The sequence below is a fragment of the Harpia harpyja genome, chromosome 12 (assembly GCF_026419915.1).
Source record: "Harpia harpyja isolate bHarHar1 chromosome 12, bHarHar1 primary haplotype, whole genome shotgun sequence".
In the NCBI taxonomy this organism is placed as follows: Eukaryota; Metazoa; Chordata; class Aves; order Accipitriformes; family Accipitridae; genus Harpia; species Harpia harpyja.
Window position 1 is genome coordinate 958,883 of NC_068951.1, and position 20,738 is coordinate 979,620.

A 20,738-nucleotide genomic window follows, 5' to 3' on the forward strand; every position below is an offset into this window, starting at 1 on the left:
CATCCTCACTGCTGGGGCAATGAGCTGTGTCTCTGCTCAACCAGACCTTGCCAAAGCTCCTCAGATCCTTTGTGATTTTTCTTCCTACAATTACGTGGTGCCTCAACAAAAAGGGCAGCTCTGGTACCCACTGAAAGTGATTTCTGTCCATAAAGAAAATAGCATATCATTAAGACTCCCACCGCCCAGGTTGTTCTTCCCCTCTAGAAAATAGATGTGATTTTTGGGGGTGGTTCTACACTTGAACATGGTGTTGGTGGGATGCCATGCTGTTTGAGCTCCACCAGCTGCTGCCCCCAACCAAGCTGCAATGTCCAAACCCTGGTGTTGTGTCCGCCCTCCATGGGCAGAACCCCTTTCCTTTCATCTCCAAGCGTGCTGGAGAGCAAGGAGGAGAGGCAGACTCCACCTGCCCTGGCACTCGCCCTGCTTGGGTTTATCTTTAGTCACAAAAGAGACATACCAAAAAAACACCACTAAAGCAAAAGAAACCCCCAAAATCCATTTCTGTCCTGGGAACATCAGGTGTAACCCCCAGCATCACCTACTGTGGCCATCCCAAGCCTGCAGGCAGAAAGGCAGTGCTGCCCATCAGCAGCACCTACTCACAGCCACAACGAGCACGTGGCTCCGGCAGCAGCAAAGGGCATTTTGGGGCCATGAGGGGTATCTCTGCACCCCGACGCCATCCCTGGGCAGAGCAGGGCCAAGCCCCAGCACAGTGCCCGCACAGGACAGGACCGTCCCTATCTCAGCCCAGCAGCCAGTGCTGCCGCGAGGGCAAAGCCCAGATTTCACAGAAGTGGCTGGGGCTGGGACGGGACCTTCCCGAGGCAGCGGGACCCGCTCAGCCCGGCTCTGTGGTGACTGAGGTGCCAGCACCGCAGCCAAGCTCCAGCCAGGGCTCCGGTGAGCAGCCCTGCGCCCACCCTGGGCACTGCTGCCTGGCACCGGGACCCCCAGCAGCCGCGGCTGGGTGACGGCACAGTGCTGACCTGCTCATCCACAGGCCACCGGACCCTAAACTGGCAACGAAAACGCATCTGACTAATTTCTTTGCATAAAAAGCAAATAAAGCAGCAGCAGCGAGAGCTGGCTGATGATTCACTCCGGCCCCCAGACGCGCCGCCCTACTTTCACCCCGCTTTCGCTGGGTTTACGTTCCTCCTTTTAAATTACCGACTCCCACCCTTGTTTCCCCGTGCTGCGCTGAAGATCTCCAGCCTGGGGAGGCACAGGCCACCGGTGGGTGCTGGGACGCGGGGACCGGCAGCACGGCTCACCGCTGCGAGGGTCCCCGGGGCGCAGCGCTGGGCAGGACCCCCCCCCGGCAGGAGCAGAGGCAAAGCCAGCGCCCGGTCCCCGCTCCCCTCGAGGGCAGCGAGCGCTGCCCCATCCCCTGCAGCCCCCCACTCATCGCTCGCACCGGGGTCCGGAGGGACGACCACCGCAGAGCGACTGGCGGCCTGAACCGGGTGACGGGACCCGCAGCAACCTGGTCGCTAAAAGGCAGAAACCCCCTCGGACGGGGGGGGGGGGGGGGCCGCCCCTGCACGGCCACGCAGCAGCAGGACCCCAAGTCCCGATGCCCGGGCTCCCCTCGCCTTCATCCACTCCCAGCGGGAACCAGCAGCAGGGAAAAGCCGAGCGCTCGTATGCCCACTGCTGGCACGCCTGGGAAGAGCCTTCAGCCGGGGAAGCACCGTCGGGGACGGGGGTGGGGGGCGGGCAGGACCCCCGGCCTCGACAACCCCAGCCGGGTTGGGAAAGAGCCTCCGAAAGAGCCCGGGCTGGTCCCGCACGGCAGCGACCCGCCACCTCTCCCCGCTCGTTTGCATCCGCACTGCAAACAGAGGAGGACTTGGAAATGCTTTCACACATGCCCATCTCCTCCTCCCAGAAGAGAAGGGTCGAATCGTACCACCTGGGTCTGGATACAAGCCTGAACCTGGTCAGTGGGGCTTCTTTTTTCTTAAAAAAACAACCCCAAAAACAAAACAAAACAAACAAACAAAAAAAAACCCAAAACAAACACAAAAACGCACCACACCAAAAAACAAACACGAACAAAAAGCAAACCACCAAAACATCACTGAATCAGTGAAGGACTCGAATCTGGATCCGGCACAGCCAAAGCCCGGGGCAGCTCCAGCCACCCACCAGCCATATGCACCGGGAGCCCCGGGGGGGGCAGGTGCTTCGCCTTCCCCCCACCAGCCCGTCTCCCGCCCGGCAGAGCTGTCACCTCGGGTCTGCGTGAGGATAGCACTGACATTTATCCGTGCAGCCCTCGAATCCCCCGGCCTTGGCGAGGGCTGGCCCAAACGCGCAGGAGGCGGCTCTGGGGCGGCAGACGGCGAGCGGGGACAGTGGCAGCCAGCGCCCGCGGCAGCAACAGGGACCTGTCACCATTCCTGGCCGCTCGCCCGCAGCCTCCCTGGCACTCGGGAGGGGCTTTGTCCCAGCAGGGACCCGGGCACGAGACCTGCCGCCGACACGAGGACTCACTTTGCCTGGGATGCCGTGTCCAGCCACGTGCCTCCAAGCTGCCACGGCCCTGCACGCCCACGGTGTGACAGGAATCTCCCAGGAGGGGTGGCAGAGCAGCGGCTTCGCCGGGGAAACGTTAAACAAGGTAAACTGGGTTTACACCATTGTTTTGAGGGGACTGTACCATTTCAGGGTGTGCTTTGCCTCCTCGCCCCTCGCTGCTGCATGAACACAGGGGAAATCCCGCGAGAACCCACCCGACACCTGCGAGGGGACTGCTGGTTCGTGACCCATCACAGACGGTTTAAGTTTCCAGCAAAACTTTACAAAAAAAATCAGGGTGAGATTAGAGTCAGGGGACCGAGAAAGATGGCTTAGGGAAAGCTCAGAAGAATTTGCTGTGATTAGACGAGCCACACACACATCAACAAAAATTAATATAACTGACAACAACGACATCAGAAAGGGAGAGGCATCACTCCAGGGTGAGAAGAACATCCAAGCCGGTGGGGCAATGGGTATTAAACAACCTTCGCCTCAGCTGGGTGCCCAATTAACGCTCATCTGCACACAGACCCATTTAGAGACTCTGCCCAGCACTCGGCCAGGAGCCTGGACCGGCCCATACCTCGTTTTGCCCCTCCACCCCCAGCACTGATTTTAACTGATCTTAAAGTTTGCTCCAAGTCCCAGGGCATCCTTCGGACCCGCCCCCCCATATTCTGCTCTTGCATTTCTGCACCAGAGCCGAGATAACTGCCTCCCCAGCACACCGGCTAGGAGGGGGTGGCTGCGGGAGGTTTCACCCTGCAGCCTTGGACATAAGCAGTTACGAATCAAATGAAATAGGAGGCCTGCCCGCCTCCCCTGTTCGCTGCAGACAGCTGCTTTGCAGTACTTTTGATAGCGGGTTTTTTTTTTTTTTTTGCAGTGTAACACATACGCTACTACAGCTAAAGTATAATTGCAAAACGTACATTTGCATGCAATTATCCATTTTAAAAGGTGGTAATAAAGTCAAAGGAATTTACTTAGACACAATCTGCTCTCCAGACCTTGTCCTCACAAGACCTAAGCACAAACCTCCGAGATTACTGCAATAGTCAGTGCAGCTACGGCCAAGAAGCTAAATCATTCCCACATCTTCCCATTAACTCAGCTCTGGCCCATCAAATATTAAAGAGCCTCAAGCCTGGACACAGCTCGTTTTACGAAGGTCAAGTAAATCTTTCATCTCTTCTCTTTCCACCTTTATTTTCCACCACTGTTCCCATCATCAGATGAGCATCACATGCTCTTTCATGTGAATTTTAGCTGTACACACACTGACTCTCAGTAATTGGTGTACAAGGCCCTCCTGTTCCACAGAGATACGATTATTTCATTGCTATTTTTGCTTTATAAGGCTAAAGCAAGAGGTGACTCTTTGCCTGAAGAAGGGACTTTTTTTTATTGATTTTTTTTTTTTTTTTTAAATACTCTGTGGTTTCTCAGTACTTCCCACTGGTGATAGCAAAGAGAAAATAACCAGAGCACAGAGGGCTGAGGGGCCACCAGCAGGCAAAGGGCTGGCTAACCTCCCGCACAGGACATCACCCAACCAGCTCATTCCCGAGAAGTCTGGATGGATGGAGGAGGAAGGTCCCCACAGGTTCATCCCCATCAGAGGAAGGTCCCCACGGGTTTGTCCCCATCACACCTTCCCACCTCCAGCATCCCCAACACAAGGATGTCCCAAGGCAGAGGGGGCTTGGGGGTCCCTGCCTGGCCCCTCGGGACCCCTGCACTTGCTGTGCTGCCTGGGGTTAGCGCAGGGCAGTTCTGAGAAGCAAACACACTCATTAGGCAGGCTCATCTGGCTGGGGTTGATTTCTGATATGCAAAGATCCTTTGATAGGCTGATGTTTTCCTCCAGGGTGACCTCCCCACTCAGGAAGTGGGTTTAGCTGCCGTCTGGGTCAGCTCTTCCCTTCCCCGGCAGCACAACCTGACCTCAAACTCCACCACATTTTACAAGCCCTGCATGAAGCCGTGCCCCAAGGAGCACTAAGGGCACCACACGAGCATCCCGCGATCCCAGTGACACTGCTAGCTTTCTGCAGAGACCTGATGCGACCCAAGAAAACACCAGCACCAAGCCAAGGTCTGGAGGGCTGCTTCTGGACGTGATGCCCCTTTTGCCAGCCTGGGGGGTTCAGCTGCCCCCAGCGTTTTCCCATGAAGCTCGTAAGAAATAAAAAAAAATTAACAGAAAAAACAGGGATCGCAACGGAATTGGTCCATGCCAAAATCCTGGGTCCACACATGCCAAATCCCATTTACCGCACAAGTTCCTCAGTCTCTGTCTCGCAGCACCCTGGGGCTGGCCCCGGTCCCAGTGGCTGTCGGCAGCCCCGGCCCCTCTCCCAGCACCCGAGCCCTGCAGCACCAGCTCCTGCTGCCACCCCAGGGACATGCACCCCCCAAAACCAGCAAGTAGAGTATTTCCAAGCCCTCCCCCAGACTCTCCATCCCCCATACACTGCCTTTGGGTGCCTTGCAAGGCTGCCCAAGAACAGCCCCCAGCCACACAAGGTGGGAGCGTGCCCGAGCTCTTCCGAGCCGCCCACGGCTCCCCGTGGCAGCCAGAAACTCAGCTCTCTCCTGTCCCAGAACAGTGGTTTTGAGAGCCAGGGACGGCCCGTTGCCAGCCGCACGTTTAAACCCGAAGCGGTGGGACCGGGCGCACAAGCTCCCCGCTGGAGAGCCGACACTTTCAGGCTTTTCTGCCCTGGCAGGGCACGGGCACAGCTCCCCGAGGCAGAGCCAGTCCCAAACTCACCAGAGCTTCCTCGGCATTTCAGAGACTGAGCAGCGAACGTGGCCGTTCAGCAGCAGCCGCCCCGGGGATGCTCGGTCCTCCGCAGCACCTTCCCCGCCTGAGCGCAGCCCCGGTACCCCCCCGCGGTGCCCGTCACCGAACGGGGCCAGCCGAGCCCCTGACCGCGATGCCAGGGCTCTCCATCCATCACCTCTCCTCGACACTCCCACTCCACAACGTCTACTCACTCTCTCCAGTTCCGAGTCCCTCAGACATATTCATGGTTGCCATAGGAACTAATGAAACCCAAATTAAAAAAGAAAAAGGAGAAACAGAGGGAAAACTGCTTTGATGCTCTAGTGCCACCTGCGTGTGCGAGTTTATTCCGCCGAACAAGAGCAGCAGGCAGGCGAGCAGCCCGGCATCTCGCTCGGGCCCTCCCGCTGCCCGGCTCGGTCTCGCCAAATACCGACTTCATGCAGGACCCGGCCTTCGCTCTCGCCCCCCGAGAGCCCGCTGGGACCCGCAGCCCCCCGCTCCCCACCCGCAGCCCCCCGCTCCCCCGGGACGGAGGGGCTCGATGCTGCCCCAGCGAACAGCCCTCGCCCTGGGCACGAGGGGCCGGCTCAGGCGGGGGGTCCTGCAGCCCCCCGGCCGCACGGGGACCCCCTCTGGGGGCCACGTCCACCACCACGCGCTCGCTATTCCTTCCCTGCCAGGTTTCTGCAAGTCAATATTGATGTTTGCAGCACGCACGAGGCTTTGTGAAGTGCTCCTTGGCGTGCAGAAAGCAGCTTGTCTTTTTGTTAACAAGTTATACACTGAAAGAAAATTGCCTACGCCTGGTATCTTAGCCAGAAGGCTGCAGCAATAATAAGAGGGTGTTAGAAAACCAAAACTATTTTTTTATTTTTGAAAGCTTTTACAAATACCTAATGTGGCTCTGGCTGAGCCCCAATTACAGGACCATTTAATGAAGCAATCTGTCCACAAACCAGAAGCGCTATGAGGCTGTGGAAAGCATTAGCTGCAAGTAGCAGGGGTAAAACAACTCCAGTGGATGCTCACCGAATGCCCTGAGCAAACCCCTTCCTTCCTCCAGCCAGGGCAGGAGGGAGGGAGGGAGGGAGAAACGTGGCCCCAGACCCTCACCCCTGCCCGAGCAGGAGCGTGGCAGCGTGCCCCACGGCACAGCACTCCAAGCACGGCACTAATTGCCCGGCATGGTGGGGAAAGGGGGTTAAATGGTACTTCTGCAGCAAAATTGCTGCACGGGCCCTGGAAAAAAAAAAAAAAAATCAGGGCACAGTGTATGGCAGCGTACAAGGAGCAGCTAAATCCTTCTCAGCTCCATGGGAAAAGGCAAGTCTACTGAGATTTCCCTCCACTCCTAAAAGCGGTAAACATTGATTTAAACTTCTCATTAGTTCAGCAAAAACCTGAGCAATGAGCGTAGCAACAGCGTCTCTGTTGTGCTATTTACAATGGGCATTTGCAGGCTCATTCAGGCAGCAGGTTCCCCCAAGGCTTTCTGTACACTTTTCCATTAATGAATAATTTGCACAAGTAATGATTATAGAGGGAAACCACATGAGCCGTTACCCATACACATTACCCTGAGCTCAAGGGAGGCTTGGCCAGAATATTTCTATATTAGCACACAGTTACACTGATAGTGCCTGAGCCGAGCATGCGCTTGCAATGGAAAACCCCCAACTCGGGGAGCTTATCCAGAAACTGGGGAGAGGGGAGGATGCGCCACGGCGGGAGGGAAGGATCGGTCCCCCCTGTCGCACAGCCGGGAGGACAAGGCCCGGTGGGAACGGGCGGCAGGTCCCAGACAGCTGCGAGTGCCGGGAGGACAGAGAGCATCGGCACCACCATTCCCAGTCCTTTCTCGCTTGCTCTTCCCTATCCAGCTGATGACATTTTCCAGCAGGGGTGGTGATCCTGCACACCTCACTCCATTATAGAGCAGGATCTGGCCCAGCGGCCGCCTTGCCAGAGGCCATGCAGCCCACACTGTCAGCTTTCACCAAGTCCATGGCAAACCCGAGATGGACCCATCAAGCAACACCACCAGCTCACAGACCCTCCTGGGCCCCAAGAGCATCTTCGCCCCTTCCAGAGCAACTCCCAGAGCCCCCCAGCAGCAGGGGAGCTGGAGCTGGGTAACAAGCACAGGCACCCACTATCCCACCGACACCCACCCCCTTTCCAGACTGCAAGATGCAAAAACAAAATAAAAAAAACCTCCAGACTCTACTGAATTTACAAACCAGAAGCTTGGTGGCGACCCATCCTGCTGATTCCCACCCCCATCCCTCCCAAGGCAGAGCTGGTGCCCCCTGAATTGCACCATGCATGCCTTAACCCCCTGATCATACAGTGATTGTGTCACTGCGTTTATTATAATCACTCAGTGCCTGAACCACCTTGGACTTGACAGGAGAACAAGCTGTGTGACATGCACAAACACATCTCCAGGAATGGATAGATAACGGCTGGTCTACCCCTGCACAGAGCTGGACCCGGGAAGACAGCCCAGCTAACAAGAAAGCATCCTCCATGCACAAAGCCGTCTCTCCGCACCGCGTATCTCACAGGGAAATCGCTTTACACAAGAGAGAGAGTATGGGTACTCACTTGATCTTCAGGCTGGCGAGCATTGTCTTGTCGATCCTGGGGAGAAAGCAGAGGAGCGCGTTATTGCGGGCGCAGGAGGGAGGGCTGTCCCTCCTCCTGACTCAGGTACGGGGGCTGCTGGCAAACCCGGCCCCAGCATCTCCTTCGGAGGTGCCATCGGTCTGGCTGACGCGATGATCACCACAGAAAGACTTGACCAGAAAATAAAATCAACCAAAATTTAACCCAAAGTGAAGCCTGGCAGCAAGTAAAACAAAATCCCCCCAGTTATTTCCTGGTGGTGACCAGTGGAGAACTGTTGCCTCCTCATCCAAAATGCCAGAGATGAAGTGGGCACCAGAGGAGGACATTATCCATGTCCCAGCTCTCTCCAAAGCACTGGCTCACATCTCCCACAAAACACATATTTAAAGACGACAGACCCGACGTACTGGGAAGATCACACCAAACCCCACAAACTCGACCCTGCAGCCTTCCAGGGGAAGGAACAAGGATACAGCAGGGTGCAGGATTTTCATACCTGGCTGGTCACTGCCTCGCTGCACGAGCTCAGGCTCATCCCTGCAGGACTGAGCCATCCCCACCTGGGCACCAGCCGCTGACTTACCCTTTACTTACCCCCTTACCCACCCGCAGCCGCTGCGAGTACCCGCACACACACCGAGAGCCCTGGACAGATGGAATGCAGAGCAGCCCCATCGCTCCCAGCCCCGGGCAGCTCGTGCGGGGCCGGGAGGCCCAGTTGCTTCACTTATGTATTTGGCACCGTTAATAAGTGCCTATCTCCACAGAATCATTGTGCTTAAAGTCACATTAATATTAATTAATGCAAATCATAGTAATGTCGCAAAATGCAAAATGATGTCTTTTGGCAGTCATTGCAAATGCTCTGTTATCTGCCACATGAAATTAATTCCACATCTCAAAAAAAAAAAAAAACCACAAAACAAAAAAAAACCCAACCAAAAACCCACACACCAAAAAAAACCCCAAACCCCACTTGTTTTGCACCACGATCACAGAGGACACAGCAAGGCTGCAGAAATGCAGTTTCCCCTCTACTCGCAGCTTTACCACCCTCCGCTCCCAGGCTGAACTTCTCTATCACAAGGAGGCTGCACCCGTGGGTGACGCAGCGGGACCGGATCCCCGGCACGCCATGCCACAGGCTGAGCCGGCACCGGGGCAGACACGTCAGGAACCCCGCGTGGGGTGTCCCCGCTCCCCACGGGCGAGGGTGAAGCCACCCTGCACACCCCTGCTCAACCCCAGCCCACCCTGCCTGCACGCACCACGACCCTTCCCGGGGTCCCTCTCTTGCTCAGACCGACATTGCACTCACAAAACCCCACGGCCGCGGGAGCTTCGCTCCAGGCATTTCCCCAAACATCTGCTCCTGGAGAGCCGGCACGCTACTGCTCCTAAAAATAGACCCAGGGCACCCGCTATTGTCACTTAATACTTAACGAGCCTGTCCACAGACCTTGTTGATCATTAAATCGAGTTGAACATTAAAGCGTGCGGGTGTAAATAGCTGTTGCCAAACTTGGTGGCAGATGCAAATGAGCCACGGGGACAGTGGGTGGCTGGGGCAGCTTCTGCAGGACCCGCGCTGGAGCGGGGAGCTGCACCGGGCAGCTTTATCCGGAACGGCAGGAAGAAAAATCAGTTGCTGTTATTTGGCCTCTTGGAGAGGAAAAAAAAAAAAAAAAAAAGGCGACAAAAAAAAAGCAGCACATGCAAAAGAAAACCCTGCGCTGGAGAAACCACAGTTGCAATATGACTAAGTTACAAGAGCCGCTTCGTCAGGCCCTGCCCTGCGCCCTCTCCCGAGGTGGGGTGAAGTGAAACACCGCACGCCCCGGTCCAGACTCCTCCCTGTGCACCCCAGCACGGCCCTGGGGCTCCCCGAGACCTGGCAGCACCAGCAAAGGGGGTGTCTCCTCCCCGCTGCCGCCAAAAGCGGCGCCCGGGGGAAAGGAGCGGCCGACGCCAGCTGGGTGCCCACAGCCTGGGAGGAGAGGGGACGAGGCTGGCACCTGCATCGCTCACCGGGGCCCCAGAGAGCCGGGAAGGGGGTGCAGGCAGGGCTGGGGCGGCAGCTCCCGGGCTGCAAACGCCACGGCTTTGCATCGCCCGCGATGGACATCCCTACGTCCAAGGGCAGCAGAACCATGTCTGCCGCCCCAGGACAAGCACGCTCCTCCCGGGACCTCGCTGTCAGCAGATGCAGCCAGTAGACATAAAAAAAAAAAACAAACCCAACCCCAAACGATTTACACTCCAGCGGAGGACTGGAAATAGCGACTGCAGCTACCGACAGCGGTGGCTGGGTGTGCCCGGCCGCCCCACGCGCGGTCCCCACAGGAAGGGTGTGTCGGTCGCAGCCGTGAGAAGATGCGGATGCAGGTACGGGGCTGCCGCGGGTCCCTTCCTTTCCCGTAAACACCCGGGGAAGCGTTTTCCCGGCCGCGCATGGTGCTCTCCAGGCAACACACGACTGCAAGGTGAGGGGTCTTCCCCAGGGAGTCATGCACCAACCCCACTTGGGAGCTCCCCCCGTACCCCCTAGTCCATCTTTCTCACTGTGCAGACCCCGATGCTGATATTTAAAGGAAAGCGCGCACCCTGCTTCCCGCCAGCCCAGACCGTGACGGCGGCACAGCCCCCTAACAGCCAGCAGACCGCATTTTCCTGCATGACTCTCCAGCTCGTGGTTATCTTTTCCCTGCAACTGCCAAAGCGCAGAAGGAAAACAACTGAGCAAAGCCCAGACGGCCCCAAATGCCCCTGCAAGGGGTGGGGGGTAACAGCTCCGCTCCATCACAGCGAGAAGCTGTCAACAGCAGCAGCTCCCGGGATGCGCCCGGCACGAGCGGGGCCCCAGAGCCACTGCTCCCAAGAGCAGCTGCGGAGCAAAGCTGCCCAATAGCTGCGATTTCTCTCTGCCACAGAATGAGCCCACATTTCACAAAACTTATTTTTACAGAAGTTCATCGGAGTGCTTCCTTCCCATTTCTATGTAAAATAAAAAAAAAAAAAAAAATCCAGCTGAGACAAAACACTTGGCTTCAGTAAGGTGCATGCTTCTATTCCCAGGAGACTTTGCCGAAACCCTCGACAAGTTTGCCACCCTCCCACAACCCTCTCGGGTACTCAGCATTTCCCCCAGCAGGTTTCAAGCAGCTCCAAGCCCACCGGCACAAGCGCTCGTCCCAAAGCCCCTGGGGGCTCCCAGCTGCCCAGCCCCAGCCGCCACGGCACGAGGAGAGGAAGGCAGAGCAACCCTCTGCGCCAGCACCACACAGCCAAAATCATTACAAAACTGCCAATTTGGCCATCAGTTCCCACGGCCCGATCAGAATCACGCAGCAGTCTTGGAATGGGCATAAAATACCTGAGAGAGGGAAACTGGAGGAAGGGCAGAGGGAGAACAGTGCCATTTTCTTAAACTATTTCCCTATAGATCAACATATCTCGGAGGGCAGGGACACAAGAAGCAAACAGTCCCTCTGAACCCCGGGTGCAGGCGGCAGCCGCAGTGCTCTACCAAGGACAGACAGAGCGGGGACAACTCCGGGAGATGCCGATGGCACCGGGAACATGCCGCGGACCAGGTGGGACCTCACCGTGAGGTGCTGAAGGCGGCTGTGAGCTTCGCTGCCCGGGCAGAGGAGGAGTGGGCAGCAGGTCCTCGGCAGCAAGAAAAAGGAGTTGGGGGGGGGGGGGGGGGGGGAAGAAGAACCACAGGACCCTCTTGCAGGTGACATGCCCACAGGAGCCCACCCCAAGCCCCCAGGGAGGTCCCCTCACTGCTTGGCACCCGCGGGGCTCCCAAAGGGCACGGCGGGGGGAAAGAAGGTCCATCCCGACTCCCACGCGCTCCTGCTGGCACGGGGCAGCGGGAAGGGCTCTGCCGCAACGGCACCGTGCCGCAGTGCCACGGTGCTTCCTCCTTTGAAGCCACAGCAGGAAAAAAAGCTCCTCGCGCAGCCCCACGCTCCCAGTAGCAAAGGGGGGGAGAGAAAGGAAAGGCACCCACCAGCCGTAGCCGCCGAAGGAGACGCTGCGTTTTCTCTGGAACATGGTGCTGGCTCGGTGCTGCCAGGGCGCTCCAGCCATGGCGGGGTGGGGGGGACGCGGTGATGGGGCCAGCAGCACCCGTGTGCCAGCCGCGTGGAGGACGACCACGGCGGGCGCTTCCTGACGGCGTGCACGGCGCTGCGCCGGGGCGGGGGGACCCCAGCGCCTCCTGGTCAGCGCAGAAGCGCGTGCACACATGCAAGCACCAGAAGAAAAGTCATTTCCTTTTTGGTTTTTGGTGTGGGGTTGGTTTTTTTTGTTTTTGGGGTTGTTTTTTTTTTTTTTGTGTGTGTGTGGCCTCAGGCTCTTCACAACCTTACGCTGCAAATATCGTATTTCTCCTAATGGCAGGGGCCGCGGGCAGCGCTGCGCAGGCAGCGTGGGTGTCGTGGCCGAGCCACAGGCACGGCGTCGCCCATAAGCATTGTGCCACGGGGCTGCCCCCACCCCACTTGCCACCGGGGCCCGGTGCAAAGGGTCACTGGTGGCAACACCAAGGTCTGCCTCACAGGGTGGTTCTTCCCCCGTCTGTCCCTGGAACAGCAGGGCTGCGTTCACTGCACCAGGCTGGCTCCCTGGTAGGGGATCCTCCAACTGATGCTCCAGCGTATTTCACGGGCCATCTCGCTAAAAGCATTAAACCTCAGTAAGCAAAAACCTCATCACCTCATCTCTCACAGCAAACAGATCCCCGGCTGCCCCGGAGCCTGGCGAGGCATCTCCCACCTGGCCCCCACGCAGCTGCGGCGCTCGGGTTTTCTCTCCTCGGCGGCTCCGTAACGCTGAAGCGTGTGTCTGCAGCCTGACCAGCACCGAACCCCCCTAGTCCTTTAACAGCAGGCTTCAGAAACCCCATTTAAATAGAAATGCTGACCTCTAGCTGGGTATGAGCTCCCATCAATCATAAAGTCCCAAGAAAACAGGCAATCGTCCCCTGCATCAGCCTTCAGGCATTGCAGGGCGCAGCAGAGCCCGTGGGGAAGTGAACCTGGTGCTGGGGGCTGGACACAGTGCCCGGGGGGGTCTGGGCACCCCAGCCTCACACCCTCTGCTTCCCCAAACCAGCTGCCAGCACCCATCTGCACCCACTCATGTCCAGGCTGCAACAGGGGCTCACTCTCCGTGGGTCAGTCAGGAGGAAGGGTGGGAATCCCGAGCACCCCTCGGCAATTGCGGCATGGGAGGGGGGGGCTGCGCTGCCCCAGGGCCGCAGTGGGACTCGGTGCGGGTGACACCAGAGCGGAGCCTCGCACCACAGCCAGGAGAGGATGAGCTGCGTGGCCGCGCATCGTCCACCGCGCGCGAGATACCGGAACCCAAAGCTCGCTTCCCAAAGTCCCGGCAGTTTAAAGACCAGCAGAAAGCCTCCGACTGCCAAGGTCCTACCGGTTCGGCTGCTTGAACACTCACCTCCTACCCTGGTGATTCACAATAACGGCTGGCGCGCAGAGACAACATCCCCTTGACTCGGCACCGCCGGGCAGTGCCTGGCTCACGCGGCTCTCGGGGGACTTGAGGCAGCTCTTAGCCCAGCGCTTGGCACTTGCAGGAGTCAGACTCTCATCCAAGCACCCAAAAGCTTTAAATTGAGAGACATTTGGATTCCGTCTGATGTGTGAAAGAAGGGGGGGGGGGGGGATAGGGAGTTGGAGAGAGAAATCACTCAACTCCAGGGAAAAAGCTTGGATTGAAATCCAGCTATTTCAACCAACTCCTACTTTTCTGCCCACGGCCATCTCTCCTCAAAGGGATGAAATGATGGAAATCCTTTGCATTTTAGAGCTCTTAAGGACATTATTTAAAAAAAAAAAAATCCTAAACCTGCTGCAGGCTTGAAAGCTATAACTCAGGTACCATGAAATATTTGGAGCAGACATTTGCTTGGAGCACATTTGTTTCTGGCGTGCATCCTCCGTGTTAAAGCTCTGCATCAACAGCAATGTGACGTTATCCTCTCACTTCATCTTCCCCCAGGTCACGTCTTTCTTACACTCATACCAGTTGATTTCTGCCCAGCTCTACTGAGCTGCTCAAGATTTACATGCCTGAAAATAAAAGCTTCCCCGCACGGCCGAGCTCTGCAGTGCATCAGAACGCCACCCAGCTGCTGCAGCTCCAGCGCAGCCCTGCACACAGAGGTGCGGTGGCAGGTAGTGACAGCAGCCATGGCAAGCATCAATCTATAGCTGGCATTGCACCAGAAACAACTTGGAGAGTCCCAGGAAAACAGCCAGCTCTTCGTTTAAACATTTACTCTTGCAGCACTGTAAGCACCAATTACTGCATCTTGTTCTGCCACTTCAGTCCTCACGTGAACTCGCTGTCATCAGAGGCAACATGGAAGCAGAGAGGGCGACGGGGAGACACGCAGCAAGGCAGGGCCAGGCTCCCCTTTAACAGGAGTCAGTAGGTCAAAATTACTCTGGCAGGTCTTCCTTATGCCTCGTTGGCATGACAGTTCTGCTAAAGCACAAAGAGTGATTCACACACCTCCCCCGGGATTTCGGAGCCCGGGAGGGCAGGACCTTGATACAGCCACAGGGATGTTGTCTCCATTTCCCACTGCCCAGGAGAGGTGCGAGGCAGCCCCCGAGCGAAGCCCACCTCGCCCCGCACCAGCGGGACCAGCACCCAGGGAGGCCCGTGGCTGGTGGGGATGGAAGCGGAGCTCTCCCTGCTCCCCATCCCCACGCGTCCCGCAGCCCCCCCAGACACAGGTGACAAACAGCACTTCAACCGTGCAAAGGTTAGAAACGTACCAAGGACCCAGCTCCAACTCCCGGAGGCCACCAACCTCCCTCGACTCCAGGGTACCACATCAGCGCCTGCCCAGCGTCACCTCACCCGCATGGGAGCGCATCCAGAAATAGTTTGACTGCAATGACATTTTCTCGCTTCTCCTCTTCCCCCCAAGGTATTTCACACAGTTGGGCTCAAAAACAAAAGGAAAAAAAAAAACCCTCCTCCTTTCAGAGCAGGCACAGCCAAATCGTAACTGATCAGCCAAAATTAAGAAACAAAGGCCTGGGGGAGGATGCCTCCTTGGTACCATCTGCACCAGACAAAATTAGCATTTCCCAGAGGTCACTGCCAGAACCAGGAGCCCATTGCCCTGACCTACCCTGGCTGCATTCCCGACTCCGGTGAGCAGCCCCAGCCCCACCAGTAACACTGGGGAGGGGGTGCCACACAGCTGGGGCAGCGAGCCCCATTGTTAACAGCTGATTAATAAACCAAACTCCCCTGCAGCACCAGGCACTTGCAGCTCCCTGGAACACAACCCCAGGCCTGGAGCACCCGGAGCAGCTCGTGGCGGGACCAGCATGGGGAAGAAGTGCCCCCGTTTTGGCTGGCTCCATCGCACCCCTCAACCAGGCACAACAAAAGAGCGAGAAAGGGGAGGGAGTGCGAGGCTGCGCCGACAGCAGCGTGCTGACAACCGCCTGACAGTAGAGCTTAATGAGCACAAACTGCTGGGCTGCGATTCTGTTTATGAAAGGAAGCACAGGCTAATTCTGCACGGCCCCGACTCGGCGCTCTGATCACCTAACGGGGGACCGTGGGGCCCGAACCGCCCCTGACATCGCATCTCCGGCTGCCAGCGAGACCACCAAACCCGGGGTGTTCAAAGGTCCGTGCAACCCAGCACCAGCGAATGCGTGAACCAACGGCGCAGAAGAAAGGAGGGTCCGAAGGCACCTTTCTCCCAGGCAGCCGAAGCTGCCAGCCCGGTCTCCTGCAGACACGCCAGCTGCAGCATGGGTTGGTTAGCCAGGCCACCGGCCCCCAGGCACGCGACCACAGCCGCACCATTCAGCCCCCAGCACCCTGCAGCACAGGACCCTTCGTGATGGAGCCGGCGCAGGCGGTACCTGCTGCCCCCGTCCCCAGGGGCTGTGCTGGGCTCCTCCGGCAGCCCGGCGATTTGGGTAGACATAGAAAGGTGAATCACTCGTGAGGGGCTTCGGCGCGGGCGGCAGCGTGGGGCTGACCCTCTGCCCGCGCGAGCCCTCGGCACGGATGGTGCTGCCCCTGCCGAGGGACGAGCAGCAGGCACGGGCAGAGGAGGGGGCCAGCACGGGTACGCGGCCATCTCCTCAGCAGGCAGAGCCCACACCACCGAGCAGAATTATGCCCAGGAAGGGCAGCGTAATTCTTTCCTTTGTTACTGGGGCTGAGAGAGACTGATTGCATCATTAGTGCTTTAATATTGCATGCAGCGCGCTGAGGGTATTCATCTTTCTATTATGATTCTAAGGAAGGTTGTGGGCACCCAGAAATATTAGATTTTGTCCTGGCAGGAAGAACACACTGTGCATATCATCAGCCTCGACGTACAAAGCAAAGGAAAACAGTGTCCGAATTAATTCTGACTCAGTGCATGGAATATTTTTACCAGTATTTTCTCCCCTTTATGGTGCTGCCGAAGTGAAATGAAGTGAGGAACTCACTGCCTTAAACAGCAGCTTCCCACAAAACCCAGCTTGCTGTCAACGGTGGCTATTTAGTGCTCAACAGCCAACAGGTCCACAGCACTAAGCGGCTCCCGCCGTGCTCCCTCAGCCCCAACCACTGCACCGAGGAGGGGGAACGCTGTTTGTCACCCAAGAGGTGAGCTTCAGCCAAAGGACAGTAAAGCTGAGGAGAGCTTCCAGAGACCATACCTCCGTCAGTCTCAGGGCTGCTCATTGCAGGGGACTCCATGACTGCCTCCTTCCAACAGCCCAAACTGCCGCTTTGTTCTTTAGGGACGGACCGCAGCCTGGGTTGCTGAGCTGCACAGCCTGCTTATCTACAGCCTGCTTCTTAAACTCATTAGGGAGGGCTCGATACATCTGAGGTTTAACTGGGAGGATCAGCCTGCAGAATAGAGCAAAAATTGCAAACACACCCACGCAGAAATGAAGAGCTAATGCCCAGCAAAATGCTCAGCTGGCCAGAAAAAGAAAGTTCAGCATGTAAATTATTCGCAGCCTCCTTAAGAAAGGCAGTCCTGCTCCAGATGCTCCTAGCCTGAGGAACAGAAAACAGGAAGAAAAAGTGTGCTGAACATGCCTGGGGAGACAGGCAGACTGTGCCTCCGTCCTGGGCACCGAAGTTTTATGAGGCTGATGACAAGGCTCGCTGGTCCATGCACCAGCAGCACAGGAGAGGCGATGCTCTGCGGCCCAGCGAGCCCCCAGTGCAAGTACACATCCACCTCGTCCCCTGGAAGGAGCCAGCAGCAGCAGTGACCCTGCAGCTAACAGCTCTGGCTCCTGCAAGCACCAGGGTTTCCATGGGAGCCCCAGCACCCATGGCTGTGGTCCCCACTCTGGGGATGCTGAGGAGAGGCTGGGTTTAGACACCATGAAGCCCAGCACACAGAAAGCCCCGCTGCTGTTTTCACCCCATCCCGCATGCTCTGCTCAGCATCAGCTGTGAGCTGGTGGAGAGTGAGGTGGGGGCAAGGGACAGAAGGGAGCTGGGAGAGGCGGGCCAGCTCCTGCCCCTGCCAGGGTCCAGAGCCCACCCAGGGACATCAGAAACACGGCAACGGTGAGGGCAAATGCTGGGGTCAGGGCTCCAGGGAGCTCATTTTCCACCCACAGCATGTACGTGTCGGGGCAGATTCAGTGCCGGATAAGGCCCGAGAGTCTCTTCCTTCCAGAGACCAAGGTTATGCTCAGCCCACGCTGCAGACCGTGCTCCAGCTCCTCTTCCACGTTCTTGAGGCCATTTGCCACCGCTAACAGCTCATGGACTCATCCCTACGCCCAAAGCAATCTGATCCCTCCTGCTCAGTTCTATGAAAACAGCTAAAAACCAGATCTTGGAGGCAGCCACCGCTCAACCCGTGACATCTCACTTCTCAGGCAGCGGTGACAGGGGTACGTGCACCCAGCCCAGACCCCACAGCCAGGCGCTGCACCACGAGCATTCCCAGTGGCCTGGGGGGCACCCGGCTACACCCTGGGGACCACAGCACAGACGAGGGGACCCCAGGAAACCAACAGCAACAGGCACTGGCTGAGCCCCCCCTACCCCAAGTGCTGGCCAGGCGCCCGTGCCCCCCGCAGCCCCCAGGGCCAGAGCCCCTGGCTCAGCTGCAGCTTTCAGGTTTCTAATGAGCTCTTGGCACTGCTGCCCTGAGCTGCATGGGGGATGTCAGAGAGAAGGAAAGGTCGGATGACTCAGCCACATGGGGCCGCATCCAGCCCAGAGCACCCCCAGCTCCTCTCTGCCCCCTCAAGCAGCTCTCCCGCACTCTCTGGCTGGCTCTTTGCACGCTGTGAAAGGGAGGAGCTGGCATGAGCCGAAGGCTCTGGCAATGGCACGGCCGGCACCGCAGCCTTTCACCTTACAGAGCCCCCAGGGCAGGCACAGACAGCCCCAGGCTGTGCCAGATCCGCTCCAAGGTCACCAAGAGAGGTGGAGGAACCCACTGGCTGCAGCAACGGACTGAGCCCAGCACAGGGGGGGCTCCCGTCCCACACGCTTCGGAGCTGGGGAACCCACCCCCATGATACCCAAACACCTTTGGGCAGCAGGAACGGGGTAGCACCGCTGCTCACCATGAAGTGATCTCTAAATCACGCAGTGCCTGCAGCCAGGCACCAGGGAGGCCGGATCCATTCCTTAAACGAGGCAGCTCAGCGACCAGCAGGAACAGGCAAACTCTGATCAGCCAAGTTGGGGACCACAGAAAGGGCCATCCTCGAGCCCCCCATCACACACATCCCAGCGAACGTTGGCGATGGGTGGGAGCAGGGCTCTGGGATGAGCCAGCAAGGGCCGTGCTCAGCCTGGCAGGGCAGCAGGAATGCAAACGCTTCTGCGGGACCACTGTGGAGGAAAACAAGGCCAAACTCTGCAAAGCCTGGGTTGGTTCAGGACGGTAACATCAGCAGGAATCAATGCATTTAACCATTTCTGGGTCTGAAGTCCATCAATGCTAACATGTCTTTTCTTTGCAGTATTGATCTCGTTGCTTCCAGGCAGTGCAGAGGGGAGGCGAGAAAAGCCCAGTCCAGGCTGTATGTTCAGGAGCAAACCCCGCTCTCCTGCCACGCAGAGCAGGCGACTCCCCATCCCTCTGAAGCTCACGCTGTGCACGGCGTTGGGAGAGCTGGACACGATCCTCCGGGTCCCCAGCTGCTGCCTTCAGGCCTCCTGGGGGTAACTGGGTTTGCTGAGCACCCTGCGGCACCGAGAACGTCCCCAGCATTCACATTTTGGACACGCATATGCTCTCCGGGTACCCAGCCTGACACACGTTAGCAACTAGTTTCTCCCAGCATCACACGACCCGGCTCTTTACTGCAGAGCGACACAGATCTTGTCTGATCACAGCGCTATGCACAGAAAGTCATCGCACAGACTTCCAGGCTCATCAAGTTCTTTCAGCCCACTATGAATTTAACGTACAGAGTTGCTTGTTTTCTCGGGTCCACCCATTTTAGAGCTCTGTCTTGTTAGCGAGGGGATGAAATTCCCCAGAGAGGCTCTCTCTTTAGGAAGATTTTCTGTGTGTCTCTTCCCTACCTCTTCCAACCACATCCCTTCCCGTGCAAGTTGAGCCTGAGAGAGGATACTTCAGAGGAGCAGCAGACGCCTGTGTCCACACACACCGTGCCTCCCCCGAGGACCAGGCACACAGGTTTCTCTGTGCCTGCTGTGACACACACGTGGCGTGCCTTGCCTTGCTCAGGATGCTCCAGAGACAGCCCAGCCCCACGCAGGGCAGGCACCGCTGCCCCCAGCGTGCCCCCTCCCGCACCCGGGGGCAACCCTGCTGCAGGCAGATGGGCAGGCAGGCCAGCAGGCAGGCAAGGCAGCTGGCCATGCCCAGCACCAGGTCCCTGGGCACCGTCACCATGGCTACCTGCACATCCACTGTGCATCCCACACTGCGGTCCCCTGGTCCCAGGCTACCGCTGCTCAGGGGAGCAGGAGCTCGTCGCCTGTTCGCCCAGGCACTGCACGGGCCGGTGGAGGGAAGATGCGTTAGGGCAAAAACCGACAAAACCCTGTTCCTGCTGGCAGGCTGGCGCTGGCACACAGCCAGGAAAGAGAGCATTTGGCCCAGATCACACCGCAAACATGGGGAAGGGATGCAACTGCAGCCTATGAAGAAATTGTGGCGAGACAGAAAAAACAACTGTTTAAACTAAAAACCAGGGCTGGCAAAACATGGGGGTGGGAAGAAAGCATGGGTATGAGATAGACCTGAACATGCTTTGGCTGGAAATTAGGAGGTTTCTAATCTTTAATACAAACAGTCTCTGGAAGAGTTTCCTAATAACAGAAGGGGAAAAAAAAAAAAAACAAACCAGACAACCCTAACTGATGGTCAGCATGTTTATGAAGACATTACACGAGATGATGCCTGCAGCAGCAGGGAGCTGGGCTCGGTGAACCAGCACGTGCCCTCGCACCCTCCCCTCACAGGGGCTTCTCCTCACAGCCCACACGCTGCCCTGCTCCCCAGCCCTCCAACAGCATATGGTTAAGCAGCAACTGCCTGAAGCCAAGATGTGCTGGCACAGGATTAGATTTAGGCAGCAGTCAGGGCTCAGATTCAAGGCCAAACTTGTACATGGTTCCATCTAAACATTGCAAACAAGACATGCAGGATTTCGACTCAAGCTTCTCAAAACCCTGCTACATCTTGCCAATGTCACCTGTATTTTTCCACCGGTTTGGGTGGTTTTTGAAAGAGCTGGGCTAGATTCAAATC

General features: G+C 57.5%; 1 protein-coding gene across 7 annotated transcripts in view; it reads right to left on the minus strand.

The window, feature by feature from the left end:
- The window catches only part of RAP1GAP2 (RAP1 GTPase activating protein 2), an 82,509-nt gene that overhangs the window by 54,130 nt on the left and 7,641 nt on the right, over positions 1-20,738 (minus strand). For 4 of the 7 annotated variants that reach the window (XM_052803208.1, XM_052803206.1, XM_052803207.1 and 1 more), the window contains one exon: positions 7,937-7,972. The exons of 1 other annotated variant lie outside the window; for it this stretch is intronic. In XM_052803208.1, the coding sequence (XP_052659168.1) occupies positions 7,937-7,972 (36 nt within the window). Of the gene's footprint in view, positions 1-7,936; positions 7,973-11,978; positions 12,085-20,738 lie in introns of those variants that run through there. 2 more of the 7 variants (XM_052803210.1, XM_052803211.1) reach the window with 2 other exon arrangements.